Source organism: Stegostoma tigrinum, chromosome 1 (genome assembly GCF_030684315.1).
Source record: "Stegostoma tigrinum isolate sSteTig4 chromosome 1, sSteTig4.hap1, whole genome shotgun sequence".
NCBI classification, from domain to species: Eukaryota; Metazoa; Chordata; class Chondrichthyes; order Orectolobiformes; family Stegostomatidae; genus Stegostoma; species Stegostoma tigrinum.
Genome location: NC_081354.1, coordinates 72914957 through 72928229, shown reverse-complemented (window position 1 = coordinate 72928229; position 13273 = coordinate 72914957). Strand labels below are relative to the sequence as shown.

Here is a 13273-nt window from a genome sequence, read left to right as displayed (position 1 = left end):
ACCAAGAAAAGATAATGTTATATGGGGCAGCTACACTCCAAAGATTGAATGCAAAATTTGTAAGAAAGGTCTGTGTGAGCTGTTGGAAACCCTGGTCTGGGGATTGGGTGGTGAATAGGAAGAGAGGTAGTTACACTCCTAGCAAGGTCAAAACAGGATTTCCATTTTGGCTGCTGTAAACTGGCAAATCAAAGATAATGAGGTAACACAGTGTGGAGCTGCACGAATACAGCAGGCCAAGCAGCATCAGAGGAGCAGGAAAGCTGATGTTTCGGGTCTGGCCCCTTTTTTAGTTCTCTCTGGTACTGTCACCAGTATCTGTCAAACTAAAGCATCCAAAGATCAAGTTTTCGACTGAATTCACAACCTGAGGGCATGTAGTGGGCTCCCATAGCATTATCATAATGATTAGCATTAGACACTGCATTCGATTTTCCGCCTTGCTCCACTGTACCAGAGGAAAATGCAGCCCCCAAAAAAAGGTCGCTTAAGCCAGAGACTTACTGACTAGTAGCTACAATACTCTATCAATGCACCAGCAACAATTACCAGCTCCTTTGAATATTGAGGACATAAACAGCACTGTGGCATTTTGCATACTGGTGTGCAGTATTAAGGAGGACAGAGATTAATCATGTTGAGTTGCCCGAGTCCCTTAATTGCCCTTTGAAAGGGATGGCAGTCTGTCTGCATGTACTTAGCTTCTTGCGGAAAAAAACTGAAAAGTAGATTCAGTAATGGTTTTTGAGTGACTCTTATTATTGCGTTCTCTTTGTGTCATGTCTAGGAAAACTTCAAATGGAGATAGCTACAAGAAAAATGTGATTTTGCCTTAAATGAAGTATCTAAATTAAAAAAAACATTGTGAATACTCACTGGGATACGAGAGGGGAGGCGATGGCCTAGTGGTGTTATCACTGGACTGTTTCTGGGTCTCTGGATTAATGCTCTGTGGGCCTGGGTTCGAATCCCTCCATGGCAGATGGTGCAGTTTTAATTCAATAAATATCTGGGAGATATTCTATAAGAATCTAATAATCACCATGAAGCCATTGTCGATTGTTGAGAAAATAAACCCCAACTGGTTCACTAATGTCCGTTCGAGAAGGAAACTGCCATCCTTACCTGGTCTGGCCTGTATGAGACTCCAGATTCACAGCCATCTGGTTGACTCTGAACTGCCCTCTGGACTATTAAGGATGGGCAATAAATGCTGCCTGGCCAGTGATGCTCTCATCCCGTAAATGAATTTTAAAAACTTGAATATGGAATGCATAAATGAATCAATCCAGAGAGATATGACAAATTTGAATGTAGCAGTCAAATTGATCATGAATGCAATGAATTTCATAACCTTGAATGCTATCTTTACAATGCTTATTCTTTAAGGATTGTTTCTCCTATAATGTTATCTTTTAGTTAATAAGTGTACTTCTGTGGAATACGTAGAGGACACTCTAGATTTGTGTACTGCATATATATTTTCAAAAGTAGCCAACATCTAATTCTTTGCATAAAGAAATATCAGCAATGTTCTAGTTTTTGCTCCTCATTCGTGTTTATGCATATGCAAACCTCATACCTCCAGTACAATAAAGCTTTGTCTTTAGATAAAGGGAGGTGGTAAATTATGCTAATGTGATTGAACTGGAAGTCTAGGTGCAGAAGCTAATGCTTTGGACGAATGGGTTTGAATCCCATATAGTTGCATGTAAAATCAATTCTTAAAGCTAGAATTAAATGTTCTCCTAAAAATCAAGGTGACATCATAATTTTAGCGATTTGTCATAAGAGATCATTTGTTTCACTACACCCTTTTATGGAAAGTAGTCTCCTGTCCCTTCCATACCTGGTTTGGTCTTCATTTTTATTTCTTTATTCAGTCATGGGATGACGGTGACACTGGATAGGCTGCATTCATTGCCATCCCTAATTTCCCAGAGGGCAGTTTAATGTCAACAACATTGCGGTAGGTCTGGAGTCACATGTAGGCCAGACCAGTTAAGGATGGCAGTTTCCTTCCCTAAAGGACATTAATGAGCTAGATTGGGCTTTTTCTCCACAATCAGCAATGGATTCATGGTCATCATCAAATTCTTGATTCCAGAATATTATTGAATTCAAATTCCGCTATCTACTGTGGTAGGATTCGAACCTCGGTCCCAGAGCATTATCTGGGTTTCTAGACTCACAGCCCAGAAATAATACCACTAGGCTATCACCTCCCAACACCAGATCCACACTACTGACTATTCAGCTCTATCAAATTGAATTTATGCCTCAGAAAAGAAGTGGGAACAGCCACCATTGACCCATGAACTAGAAATGACAATGGCAATTAGTGTAGTCATAATTATGACATAACACCGTACAGACACCACCATCTGCCCCACCAACAGGATGGGCCTACCAGAGGCAGTGACGCAGTGGTATACAGTCAGGCACCAGTTGCCCTGACATTTATCAGCATTGGCTAGCATCACATGATATTTCATGGATGGAAAACATAGCCCAGTTTCTGAACTTAACAAGAATGGCTATTTATTACAAATAAATAGATTCCAACTACAAATAAACAAATATGAACCTTTCAATTGTAAATCTACTAGGTAAAACTCTGGTCAACTCATAAAGAGATAATGGGAACTGCAGATGCTGGAAAATCCAAGATAACAATGCCTGGGGCTGGATGAATACAGCAGGCCAAGCGACATCTTAGGAGCACAAAAGCTGACGTTTCAGGCCTAGACCCTTCATCAGAAAAACTCATAAAGTTCTGCTTTATACACACATGCAAGCAAACACATAAAAACACATGGGTGTGGCGGATGGAGGGAACGACTGCAAAAGTAGTTTAGTTGTCTTCATCCACAGGGCTTGGAGAATGATCATTTTGCTGATCAGAATGCTGTTTCTCAATCCTTCTTCTCCAAATGAGAGACCCAGATAAGAGAGAGAGAAGAAACAATCTAACCACCCCTCCCCAACATTAAATGACATTACCATCACTAAATCCCCTGCTATCAATATCTTGGGGGTTACCATTGGCTTAGCCATGTAAGTGCAGTGGTTATAAGAGCAGGCCAGAGGCTAGGAACACTGCAACTAGTAACTAACCTCCTGTCTCCTCAAGACCAGTCTCTGTCCACAAAGCATAAGTCAGGAGTGTGATAGAATACTCCACGCTTGCCTGGATGAGCCCAGCTCCAAAAAAAAACTCAATTTGACACCATCTCGATCAAGCAACCCCCTTAATTGGCCCCACATCCACAAACATTCACTGCCTCCAATATCAATGCTCATTAGCAGCAGTGAGTACACCATCTAGAAGAAATTCACCAGAGCATTCTTTATAGCACCTTCCAAATGCATGATTCCTTCCATTATGAAGAACACAGGGAGCAAATACATGGAAATACCATTATTTGCAAGTTTCTCTCCAAGCCATTCACCATCCTGACTTGTAAATATACCGTCGTTCCTTCACTGTAGCTCAGTCAAATTTCTGGAATTCCCTCCCTAACAGCATTATGGGTCAATTGACAGCAATTGATAGCAGTTGTTGAGAAGGCAACTCGAGGGACCCCAAGGATGGGCAATAAATACTGGCCGAACTAGTAATGTCCTAACCCCATGAATGAATAAAATGTATCTCAGATGCTAATCTAGCAATTTCATTTTTGATTCATTCATGGGATGATGGTGGCTCTGGCTTGGCCAGCATTTATCACTCATCCCTAGTTGCCCAGAGGGCAGTTAAGCATCAACCAAATTGCAACATTGCAATATGGTGCAGCTGTTTCCAATTAACTTTGGTAACTTCGCCAATTTCAGATGTACAAACCACAGTGCACTATAAAGCTTCTTTTTCTCCCCACATGGACTTTAAAACTTATTCCCCTGCTCACCTTTCAGCCCTCGCTAAGGCCACCAATCCTTCCCGTTCAATGTTGTCTCCTTGCCTGGTTTGAGTCTGAATCTCAGCCCTGAAGATTTTAGTCTTGGGACTGCTTGGAATCCTGGCAGCACCTATGACTGGACTTAGTGCTGCTGGTCAGGCAGATTGGCTGGCAGCTTCAGAAGGTGGGTATTCCTCCCACTGTGAAATCCCAACACATCATGGCTGTTGGCAGGCTCCTTCTGAATTCTGTCTACTCACCCCCCTTGTCCACCAAACACCATCCCCAACCTTGTAAACCTTTCTGAAGAACTTAAGTGAGCTTTGTCAAGTCATATGATTTCTCCCTTTTTGATGTTGTAGACTATTTCGCAGTTTTAAAGACAACAAGTATGTTTACATGCTGTTGGAAGCTTGTCTTGGAGGAGAGATTTGGAGCATCCTTAGAGATAGGTGAGCGGAACTGTTATCTGTGCAAAGACATTTTACTCATCTTGCTGACACAAGCTTTGTTGAATTATTATAGTAAATGTCTATCTTATCCTAAAAGTTTGACTGACAATATGCCTCAGTGTATTCCTTTTGCCACAGAGGTTGCTTTGATGGGTTCACGGCAAAATTTTGTACTTCTTGTGTGACTGAAGCATTTGATTACCTGCATCATATTGGAGTCATCTACAGGGATCTGAAGCCAGAAAATCTGATGCTAGATAGTGAAGGATACATAAAGCTGGTAAATATCGAATATTATATTAATTTCTCAAGAATTAAATGCACTTTCACATGTTAGTTTCATGGTACCAGGCTAGAAACGTGGAGCTGATGAGTTTTAATACCTCCATTCCATCTTGTGAAATTTAATTCAATAAATTTTGTCATTTGTAGGAAAGATGCTCATTCATCTGCTGAATTGTTTAATATAAAATTATTTATTTAAGTAATCCTGATCTTGAAAAACAAATATTAAAGAAAAGTTTCCTTCAGTCTCTCAGGCATGTGTCAATGCAGCATTGCAACGTAAAGTCAGGTTCAGCACAATCATTCTTGTTAGTTAACATGATGCTATTTTATATCCAGCCCTAGCTTCAGTGGTCTTTCTTAACAATTGTCTCCTGTGTCGAGATTTTGTTAGATCAATGGTACACCGTAACAACGAAATGAATGGTTCTGCACATTTTTATATTCATGTAAGGTTTGGTACTCTCTGTTTTCTGCTAAGTCCTACTTAGTTTAGGATTTAACTTGTGGCCTTGGATTTGCTACTGAAGCTGAAGGTTTTCATGCTGTCATAGAGTCATAGTGTAATATAGCATGGAAAGAGACACTTCAGCCCAACTCATCCATGCTGACTGAGTTTCCTAAACTAAACTATTTACCTCCACTATATCCCTCGCTAAGGTCACAACAGTTTATTATTCATGATAGCCAGGGGCACAGTAAAGGGAGGTAAAAGACTTCTGGTTTAAAGTGCATTTATTTCAATGCATGAGACCTGACTGGTAAGGCAGACAAGCTCAGAGCAGAGATTGGCTCTGGGAGACTGGGATATTATAGCTATAACAGAAACACGGCTTAGAGAAAGGCAGGACTGGCAGCTCATTGTTTCAGGATACAGAGACTACAGGTATGACAGAAATACAAGTAAGTGAGGAGGGGGAGTTGCCCTTTTGATAAGGGGGGACATAACAACAGTGCTTACAGAGAATATTCTTAAGGGGTCATCAAATGAGGCCATATGGTTAGCATCTAGAAACAAAAAGGTGATGGGCAGTCTGATGCAATTGTATTATAGACCCCCAAAAAGCCTGCGGGTACTAAAGGCGCAGATGTGTGGAGACATTGCAGATACCTGGAGGAATAATAGAGTAGTATTGGTGGAGATTTTAATTTCCCTGTATTGACTGGACCATCCGGAGTGTAAAAGGCCCGGATGGGGTAGAATTTCTCAAATGTATCCAAAAAGTTTCCTAAATCGATATGTCGAGGGCCCTATTCGGGAGAGTGCAGCACTGGACTTCCTCTTAGGAAATGCAGTTGGGCAAGTGACAGAAGTGGCAGTCAGGGAGCACTTTGTGTCCAGTAATCACAACTCTCTTAGCTTTAACATAGTTACGGAAAAAGATAGGACAGGTCCATGAGTTGAGGTGCTAAACTGGAGAAGGGCCAATTTTGGACCCATTAAGCAGGATCTGGCATCAGTCGATTAGGTGAGTCTGTTTGAAAGAAAAGGAATGACTGGCAAGTGGGAGGCTTTTAAAAGTATGTTATCAAGAGTCCAGGGACAGGATGTCACCATTTGGGTGAAGGGAAAACCTGGTAGGATCCCTGGCCGACAAGAGATACTATGGCTCTGGTCAGGAAAACGGTATACATTGGGTTTAAGCTATCAGGCTCAAATGAATCCCTAGATGACTATAAAAAGTGTAGGAGCACACCTGAGGGAAATAAGAGCAAAAAGAGGGCAAGAGTTAGATCTGGTAGATAAGGTTAATGATATTCCCAAGAGGTTCTATAGCAATATTAAAAGTAAAAAAGGGCTAGGGAGACAATAGGTCCCCTTAAAGATCAGCAGGGCCATCTATGTGTGGAACCATAGGGGAGATTTTTTTTAAATATTTCTCTTCAGTGTTTACTGAGGAGAGAATCATGGATGCTAAGGAAATAAGAGACACAAGTGGGGATGTTTTGAACAACATACACATTATCAGTGGGCAGGTGTTTGCAGCCTTAAATCACATTAAGGTGGATAAATCCCCTGATCAAATCCATCCTTAGACATTGTGGGAGGCTAGGGAAGAAATTACAGAGACCCTTGCAGATGTTTGTGCTCCATCTTTAGCCACTGGTGAAGTTGCAGAAGACTGGGAGGTGGCTAATAACGTTCCATGGTTCAAGAAAGGTAGCAAAGAAAAGCCAGGGAACTACAGGCCAGTGACCATGACATCAGTGGTAGGCATCTTATTGGAGAGCATACTGAATGACAGGATCAGCCAACATTTGGATAGTCAAAGTCTGATTAGGGATGGTCAGCACAGATTTGTGCACGGTAAGTCATGTCTGACAAATATTTTAGAGTTTTTTGAAGAGGTAACCAAGAGGATAAATAAGGGTAGGACAGTGGATATTGTCTGCATGGACTTTAGTAAAGCTTTTGACAAGGCCCAGCACAGCAGGCCAGTCATGAAAGTTAGGTCACATAGGATCCAGGGAGAGGTAGCTAATTGGATTCAAAATTGGCTCAAAGGTAGGAAGCAGAGGGTGATGGTTGAAGTGATAATGGGAACTGCAGATGCTGGAGAATCCAAGATAATAAAGTGTGAAGCTAGATGAACTCAGCAGGCCAAGCAGCATCTCAGGAGCACAAAAGCTGACGTTTCGGGCCTAGACCCTTCATCAGAGAGGGTTGATGAAGGGTCTAGGCCCGAAACGCCAGCTTTTGTGCTCCTGAGATGCTGCTTGGCTTGCTGTGTTCATCCAGTTTCACACTTTATTATATCGGTGATGGTTGAAGGTTGTTTCTTGGACTAAACATCTGTGACTAGTGGTGTGCCACAAGGATCGGTGTTGGGACCTTTGTTATTTGTTATTTACATAAATGATCTAAATGTGAATGTACAAGACATGATTAATAAGTTTGCGGATGACACAAAATTAGGAGATATTGTTGATAACAAGGAAGGTTCTCAAAAATTACAGAGGGATCTTGATCAAATGCGGAAGTGGACTGAGGATTGGCAAATGCAACTCAATACAGCTAAGTGTGTGGTGTTGCACTTTGGAAAGTCAAACCAAGGTAGGACTTATATAGTAAATGGTAAGCTCCTGAGGAGTGTTGTAGAACAGAGAGATATAGGAGTACAAGCACATGGTTCGTTGAAAGCAACATTACAGGTTGAAACTGTGCTGAATCAGGCATTTAGCATGCTGGCTTTCATTGGTCAAGATATAGAGTATGGGGGTTGGGACGTTATGTTACAGTTGTATAAGTAATTGCTGAGGCCGCATTTGGGAGAATTGTGTACAGTTTTGGTAACCCTGTTATAGGGAAAGGCTTGATTAAACTGGAAAGTGTGCAAAGAAGATTCACAAGGATGTTGCCAGGGCTACTAGGCCTGCGTTCTAGGGAGGGACTGGCCAGGATAGGTCTTTTTTTTTGCAATCTTAGAGATATAGGGATGACCTTACTGAGATGTATATAATCATGAGGGGCATAGATAGGGTGAATGCTTATAATCTTTTTCCAAGGGATGAGGAATTAAAAACTAGAGGGTGTAGGTTTAAGATGAGACAGGTTAGATTAAAGAAGGACCTGAGGGGCAACTTCTTCACACAGGGAGTGGTGTGTATATGGAATGGGCTGCCAGAGAAAGTAGTTGAGGCAGGTACAATAGCAACATTCAAAAAACATTTGGATAGGTACATGGATGGGAAGGGTTTACAGGGATAGAGGGATATGGACCGAATAGGGGCAATTAGAACTAGCTGAGTGGACACCATAGTCAGCATGGACCAGTTTGGGCCAAAGGGCCTGTTTCCGTGCTGTATTACTCTACAACTCTATGATTCTGATATATATTTAGATATCTTTAAGAGTGCTTTATTCCATTATTATCATTACACTGCAATATTAGAAAAGCAATGGCATTTGAAGCAGTAGGGCCAGATACTCCCTATGTGTATCCCTATCAAGGACAATGTAGCCACAGACCAGTGATGGCACACCCAGTAGGACCTGGTATGTTAGCCTATCAAAGAGAGTCCACATGAGCAACTTCTGAGATTCAGGATAGGGTTCTAATTTGGTTCTCCCAAGAAAGTAAACAGACAATTTGAAAAGTACCTGCAATTTCTTTTAAGGATTGACCAAGATAAATTAGAATTCTTGGCCTCCCTGTCTACCATAGGGGAAATGCCAAATGCTCCTTAGTGGTGTAGGCACTTAATTTTGCCATCCAGAATAACTAACCTTCTTTTCACCACTTCCTGTTACTGGAAAGTCAAGTTAATGTTTGAGGCTCTGGTCCATGAGAATCACAGTTCAGAATCTTTTAATCACTAGCACAGCTTTAGAATACCAAGTGTGGATTATCGGAATATTAAGTTTTACTGGGCCTCTGTTTTCAGGTTGACTTTGGATTTGCTAAGAAAATTGGCAAAGGTCAGAAAACATGGACATTTTGTGGCACTCCTGAATATGTAGCACCCGAGATCATCTTGAACAAGGGCCATGATTTTGCTGTAGACTTCTGGTCACTGGGAATTCTGGTTTTTGAGCTTCTTAATGGAAGGTAAATGGCCCACTTACGTAATTGACTCTGTCTATAAATACAGCATTACGATAAATAAAAACTAAGAAGTTAAATATTATCAAACTATTGGGTTTATGATGAATTAACTGATCTCAGCCAATGTAGCAATCCGATGGTATAATTGACTATTATATCTACTGGTCAGTGAAATTCAAAATGATTTAAATACAGACTCGATTTGTTTTAGAAATAACATTTTGCAATTTGGCGTATGAGTAATTTAAGATACGGCGTGTGGTAATGGTAACTGGCTTTGAAGGTTTAAGATTGCCTTGGCACCTACAGTTCTCAAAGCTCTCCAGCTGTGGAGTTTTTCTCAGTTATTGGAAGGCCTGTTGTACATAATTTGATATCAATTATTTGCAATGGATACAACGGTCAAATGTTGAGCTACCATTGTATTATGTGATTATGGGTTGTTTAGCTAACAGCTGGTATGCGATGCAGAATGATGCCAACAGAGTGGGTTCAATTCCTGCATGGGCTGAGGTTACCATGAGGTCATCCTTTCTCAAACTTTCCCCTTACCTGAAGCTTGGTGATCTTCAGGTTAAATGTGTCCCAGATGTCTATCACTCATGAGAGAGCAACCTATGAGACTAAGGTGATTTTACCTTTATGTGACTACCAAGATATTAAAAGGTGAAGAGTGTGAGATCTTGGTCTTTTTGTTTCAGCAATTCTTTGCTATTTGGTTTGTGACTTCTATCCCAATGACCTAGACCATAAGAAAAAAGACTTAGAGGGATGTTTTTCAGCACATCAGGTCTGCTCTGTCATTTAATGACATCACAGCTGATATGATAATGTTAATTGCTGCTTTTTCTCTTGTTGCTTAAAAAGATTACCTTAGCCTTGAACATAATTTAATAACCCAGCTTCTAAAGGTCCCTAAGGTAAAGGATTCCATAGACTGGCTACCCTCAACAAAAGAAGTTTCTCCTCATCTCTGTCTTAAATGGCCAACCTATTATTCTGAGATTATGCCCCCTGATCCTTGACTGTTCCACAAAGGGAAACAGTTTTTCCACATCTGCCTAACAAGTCTCTTAAGAATCTTGTATCTTTCCATAAAGTAGCCTCTCATAAGGATCCATGTTTTTGCACTTAGTATACAGCGTGGAGAAAAGATTGGGCAACTAATAGAAGGCAGGGGTTTGTAATAAGTGGGTATTTTTAGGATGGCAACCTGTAACTCGTGAACTACTGGGATCACCGAATGTATCTTCCCTGGACTGCCTTTAGTGCCAATATATCTTTCCAGAGGGCATTGTCTCATAAGAAATGGGTGCCAATTTAAAACTGAGATGAAAAAGAATTTCTTTGTGAATCTTTGGATTTCCTTGCCACAGAGAACTGTGGGAGTTGAGTTCTTGCGTATATTTAAGGCTGTGGTAGATAGCTTATTGATCAGGAGGGGAATCAAGGGTTACAAGGAAAGTGCAGGAAAGAGGACGTAAAAGATATGGATCACCCACTATCCTATTGAATGGTAGAGCAACCTTAAGGGGATGAATGGCCTACTACTGTTCCTGTTTCTTATGGCCTTATGGTCCTTTAGATAAGGGCACCAAAACTGTTCGCTGTATTCCAGGTGTGGTCTAACTTGTGCCTTGTATACTTTTATCAAGACCTCCCTATTTCTTTTCTCTATTCCATTTGAAATCAAGACCAACATTCCATTTGCCTTCCCTAATATCTGCTACATTTGAACTGCTTACCTGCTAAGGTAGCTTTGTGATTTATGTTCAAGGACTCCCAAAACCCTCTATTCTGTAGCTTTCTGCAGACTTTCTTCAGTTTAGTAATATGCAACTCCTCTATTCTTCCAGCCAAAGCGCATAAACTACCATTTTCCCATCAATGAAGTTTTGCTCTCTCTGTTAACCTTTCCATATGCCTTTGCATTCTGTTTGTGTCATCCTCACCACTCTTCCTCCCACTTAGTTTTGTGACACCTGCAGACTTGGTTGTAGTACATTCACTTGCCTCATCCAAGCCATTAATATGATACAAATTATGTTGCCCCAGTGCTGACCCTGTGCGTCTCCACCAGTTTGAAACTACAACACCCCTGCACTTATCCCAGTTTTCTGTCTTCTATTGATTAGCTAATCACCTATCCAAGCTAATATACTATCTCCAATCCTGGAGGTTCTTTCTTAAGTGGTGTAATGTGTGATACCTTGTTGAATGATGTCTAGATATCCAAATATATTTTAGCCACCATGCTCCCTTGAGCTATCATCCTTATACTCTCCTCAAAAAATTCTAATAAATTTGTAGAGCATGATTTCCCTTTTGTGAAGCCATGCTGACATTATTATGTCTTTCTAAATGTTCTGCGACTAGATCTCTGAGTATAGATTCTATCATTTTCCCAGCGACATGCTGGAAAATGTTTGTATGTAGATTTCAGTTGAGAACTGTAGTGACTGTAATGAGGTCAACCAAATGGACATCATAGAATGAGTTCCCTGATTAGGGCTGTTAATCTGACCCAGTCAGGGATCCCTGGTTGACAGACATCAACAGCAGTATCAGAGGTTCTGTTCACTATGAGAATTGGCTCTAAGGAAGCTCGATCACTGTCAAGGAATCTTCATGTGTAAAATGAAGGATGACTTGGTAATGGGATACCGGCCTCTGTGGAGTTACTTCAGTGGCAATGAGAGTGGAATTAATGATGTAACTATGCAAAGCCTCACCAGCTGAAGCCTAACTGGACCTCAACAGGTGCTACAATTGGCTTTTTTATTGGAAAATGCAGTAAGTGGAGCAAATGAATTACAGGTTATTCCGATGGAAGTAGACACCATTGCTAGTCTAACTGAGATTGGGAAAACCACTTGAGTAAAGGCAACTGCACAACCTCACTCAGGACATATCCTGAACCAGAGGAACTCTACGTGAACCCGCAGCAAAGGCCTAAAACAAATCCAAACCTCAACCAAATGGTTAAAATTTTCTTCAGGTTCTGGGCCAGCACACCATTGTAGAATGCGCACTCAAGTCAGCAAGCAAGTCCCACTCGATCTAAATTGAGCAAGAGATCTCATAGGGTGGTGTCCAGCCGAGAGAACACCCTGTAAAATGCTCCTATATCTGGTATGGAACAGTTAAATTATTTAGCAACATCCAAATCAGAACCACTCAAAATAAACATCTAGTTAAATGATGAGCTGGTTCTAATGGAGTGGATACCAACACAGCCATTATAATGATCGCAGAAGCAGCCTTTAACAAAATTCGCTCTGGACTGCAGTCCTTAGGTTTGTGCAGACCTCGGTTAGACCAGGGAACCCCTGTAGATTGAGGCTATGACTTTGTTTCCAGTCTCTTACGATAAGCACCTGGTTCAGTTACCACTGATGGTAGCAAAAGGCTTTGGCCCAAGCTTGATGGTGTGAAATTGGTTGAGAAAGATTCACCTAGATTGACTCAACATTTTTCAATGAGAAATTGGTTGCCTGAGTGAAGCCCTAAGTAAATAAACAGAGTTTTTTCAGGAAGGTTTAGGGACTATCAAAGGAGCCAATGCCACCTTGCATGTTGATCAGGAAACAATTCGATGATTCTGCCAGAGCCATTTGCCTTTCAGGCAAAAGTAGAGGCAAAAATCAGAATGGATATGAGTTTGCTCGCTGAGCTGGAAGGTTAGTTTTCAGACGTTTCATCACCATTCTAGGTAACATCATCAGTGAGCCTCCGATGAAGCGCTGGTGTTATGTCCTGCTTTCTATTTATATAACACCATAACACCAGCGCTTCGTCGGAGGCTCACTGATGATGTTACCTAGAATGGTGACGAAACGTCTGAAAACTAACCTTCCAGCTCAGCGAGCAAACTCACATCCAGAACCTCAACCTGAGCTACAAATCTTCTCAAAATGCTGGAAAGTGAATGAATCATCATTTTGCAGAAAGGGCAGCACCATTTTTACCCACTGTGAAACCCTATGGGTCGGTTCACCTTTATAGGGATTTTAAACAAAGAGTAAACCGCTTTTTATAGCTGGATAACCCAATCCTTCACATAAAGGATTGATACACAAAGCTGGCAAGG

General features: G+C 41.1%; 1 protein-coding gene across 5 annotated transcripts in view; it reads left to right on the top strand.

Moving 5' to 3' along the window:
- Positions 1 to 13273, top strand: part of prkg2 (protein kinase cGMP-dependent 2) — a 126550-nt gene that overhangs the window by 81265 nt on the left and 32012 nt on the right. For 4 of the 5 annotated variants that reach the window (XM_048535979.2, XM_048535971.2, XM_059646239.1 and 1 more), the window contains 3 exons: positions 4262 to 4351; positions 4490 to 4631; positions 9023 to 9186. The exons of the other annotated variant lie outside the window; for it this stretch is intronic. In XM_048535979.2, the coding sequence (XP_048391936.1) occupies positions 4262 to 4351; positions 4490 to 4631; positions 9023 to 9186 (396 nt within the window). The remainder of the gene's footprint in view (positions 1 to 4261; positions 4352 to 4489; positions 4632 to 9022; positions 9187 to 13273) is intronic. 5 annotated transcript variants of the gene reach the window in all.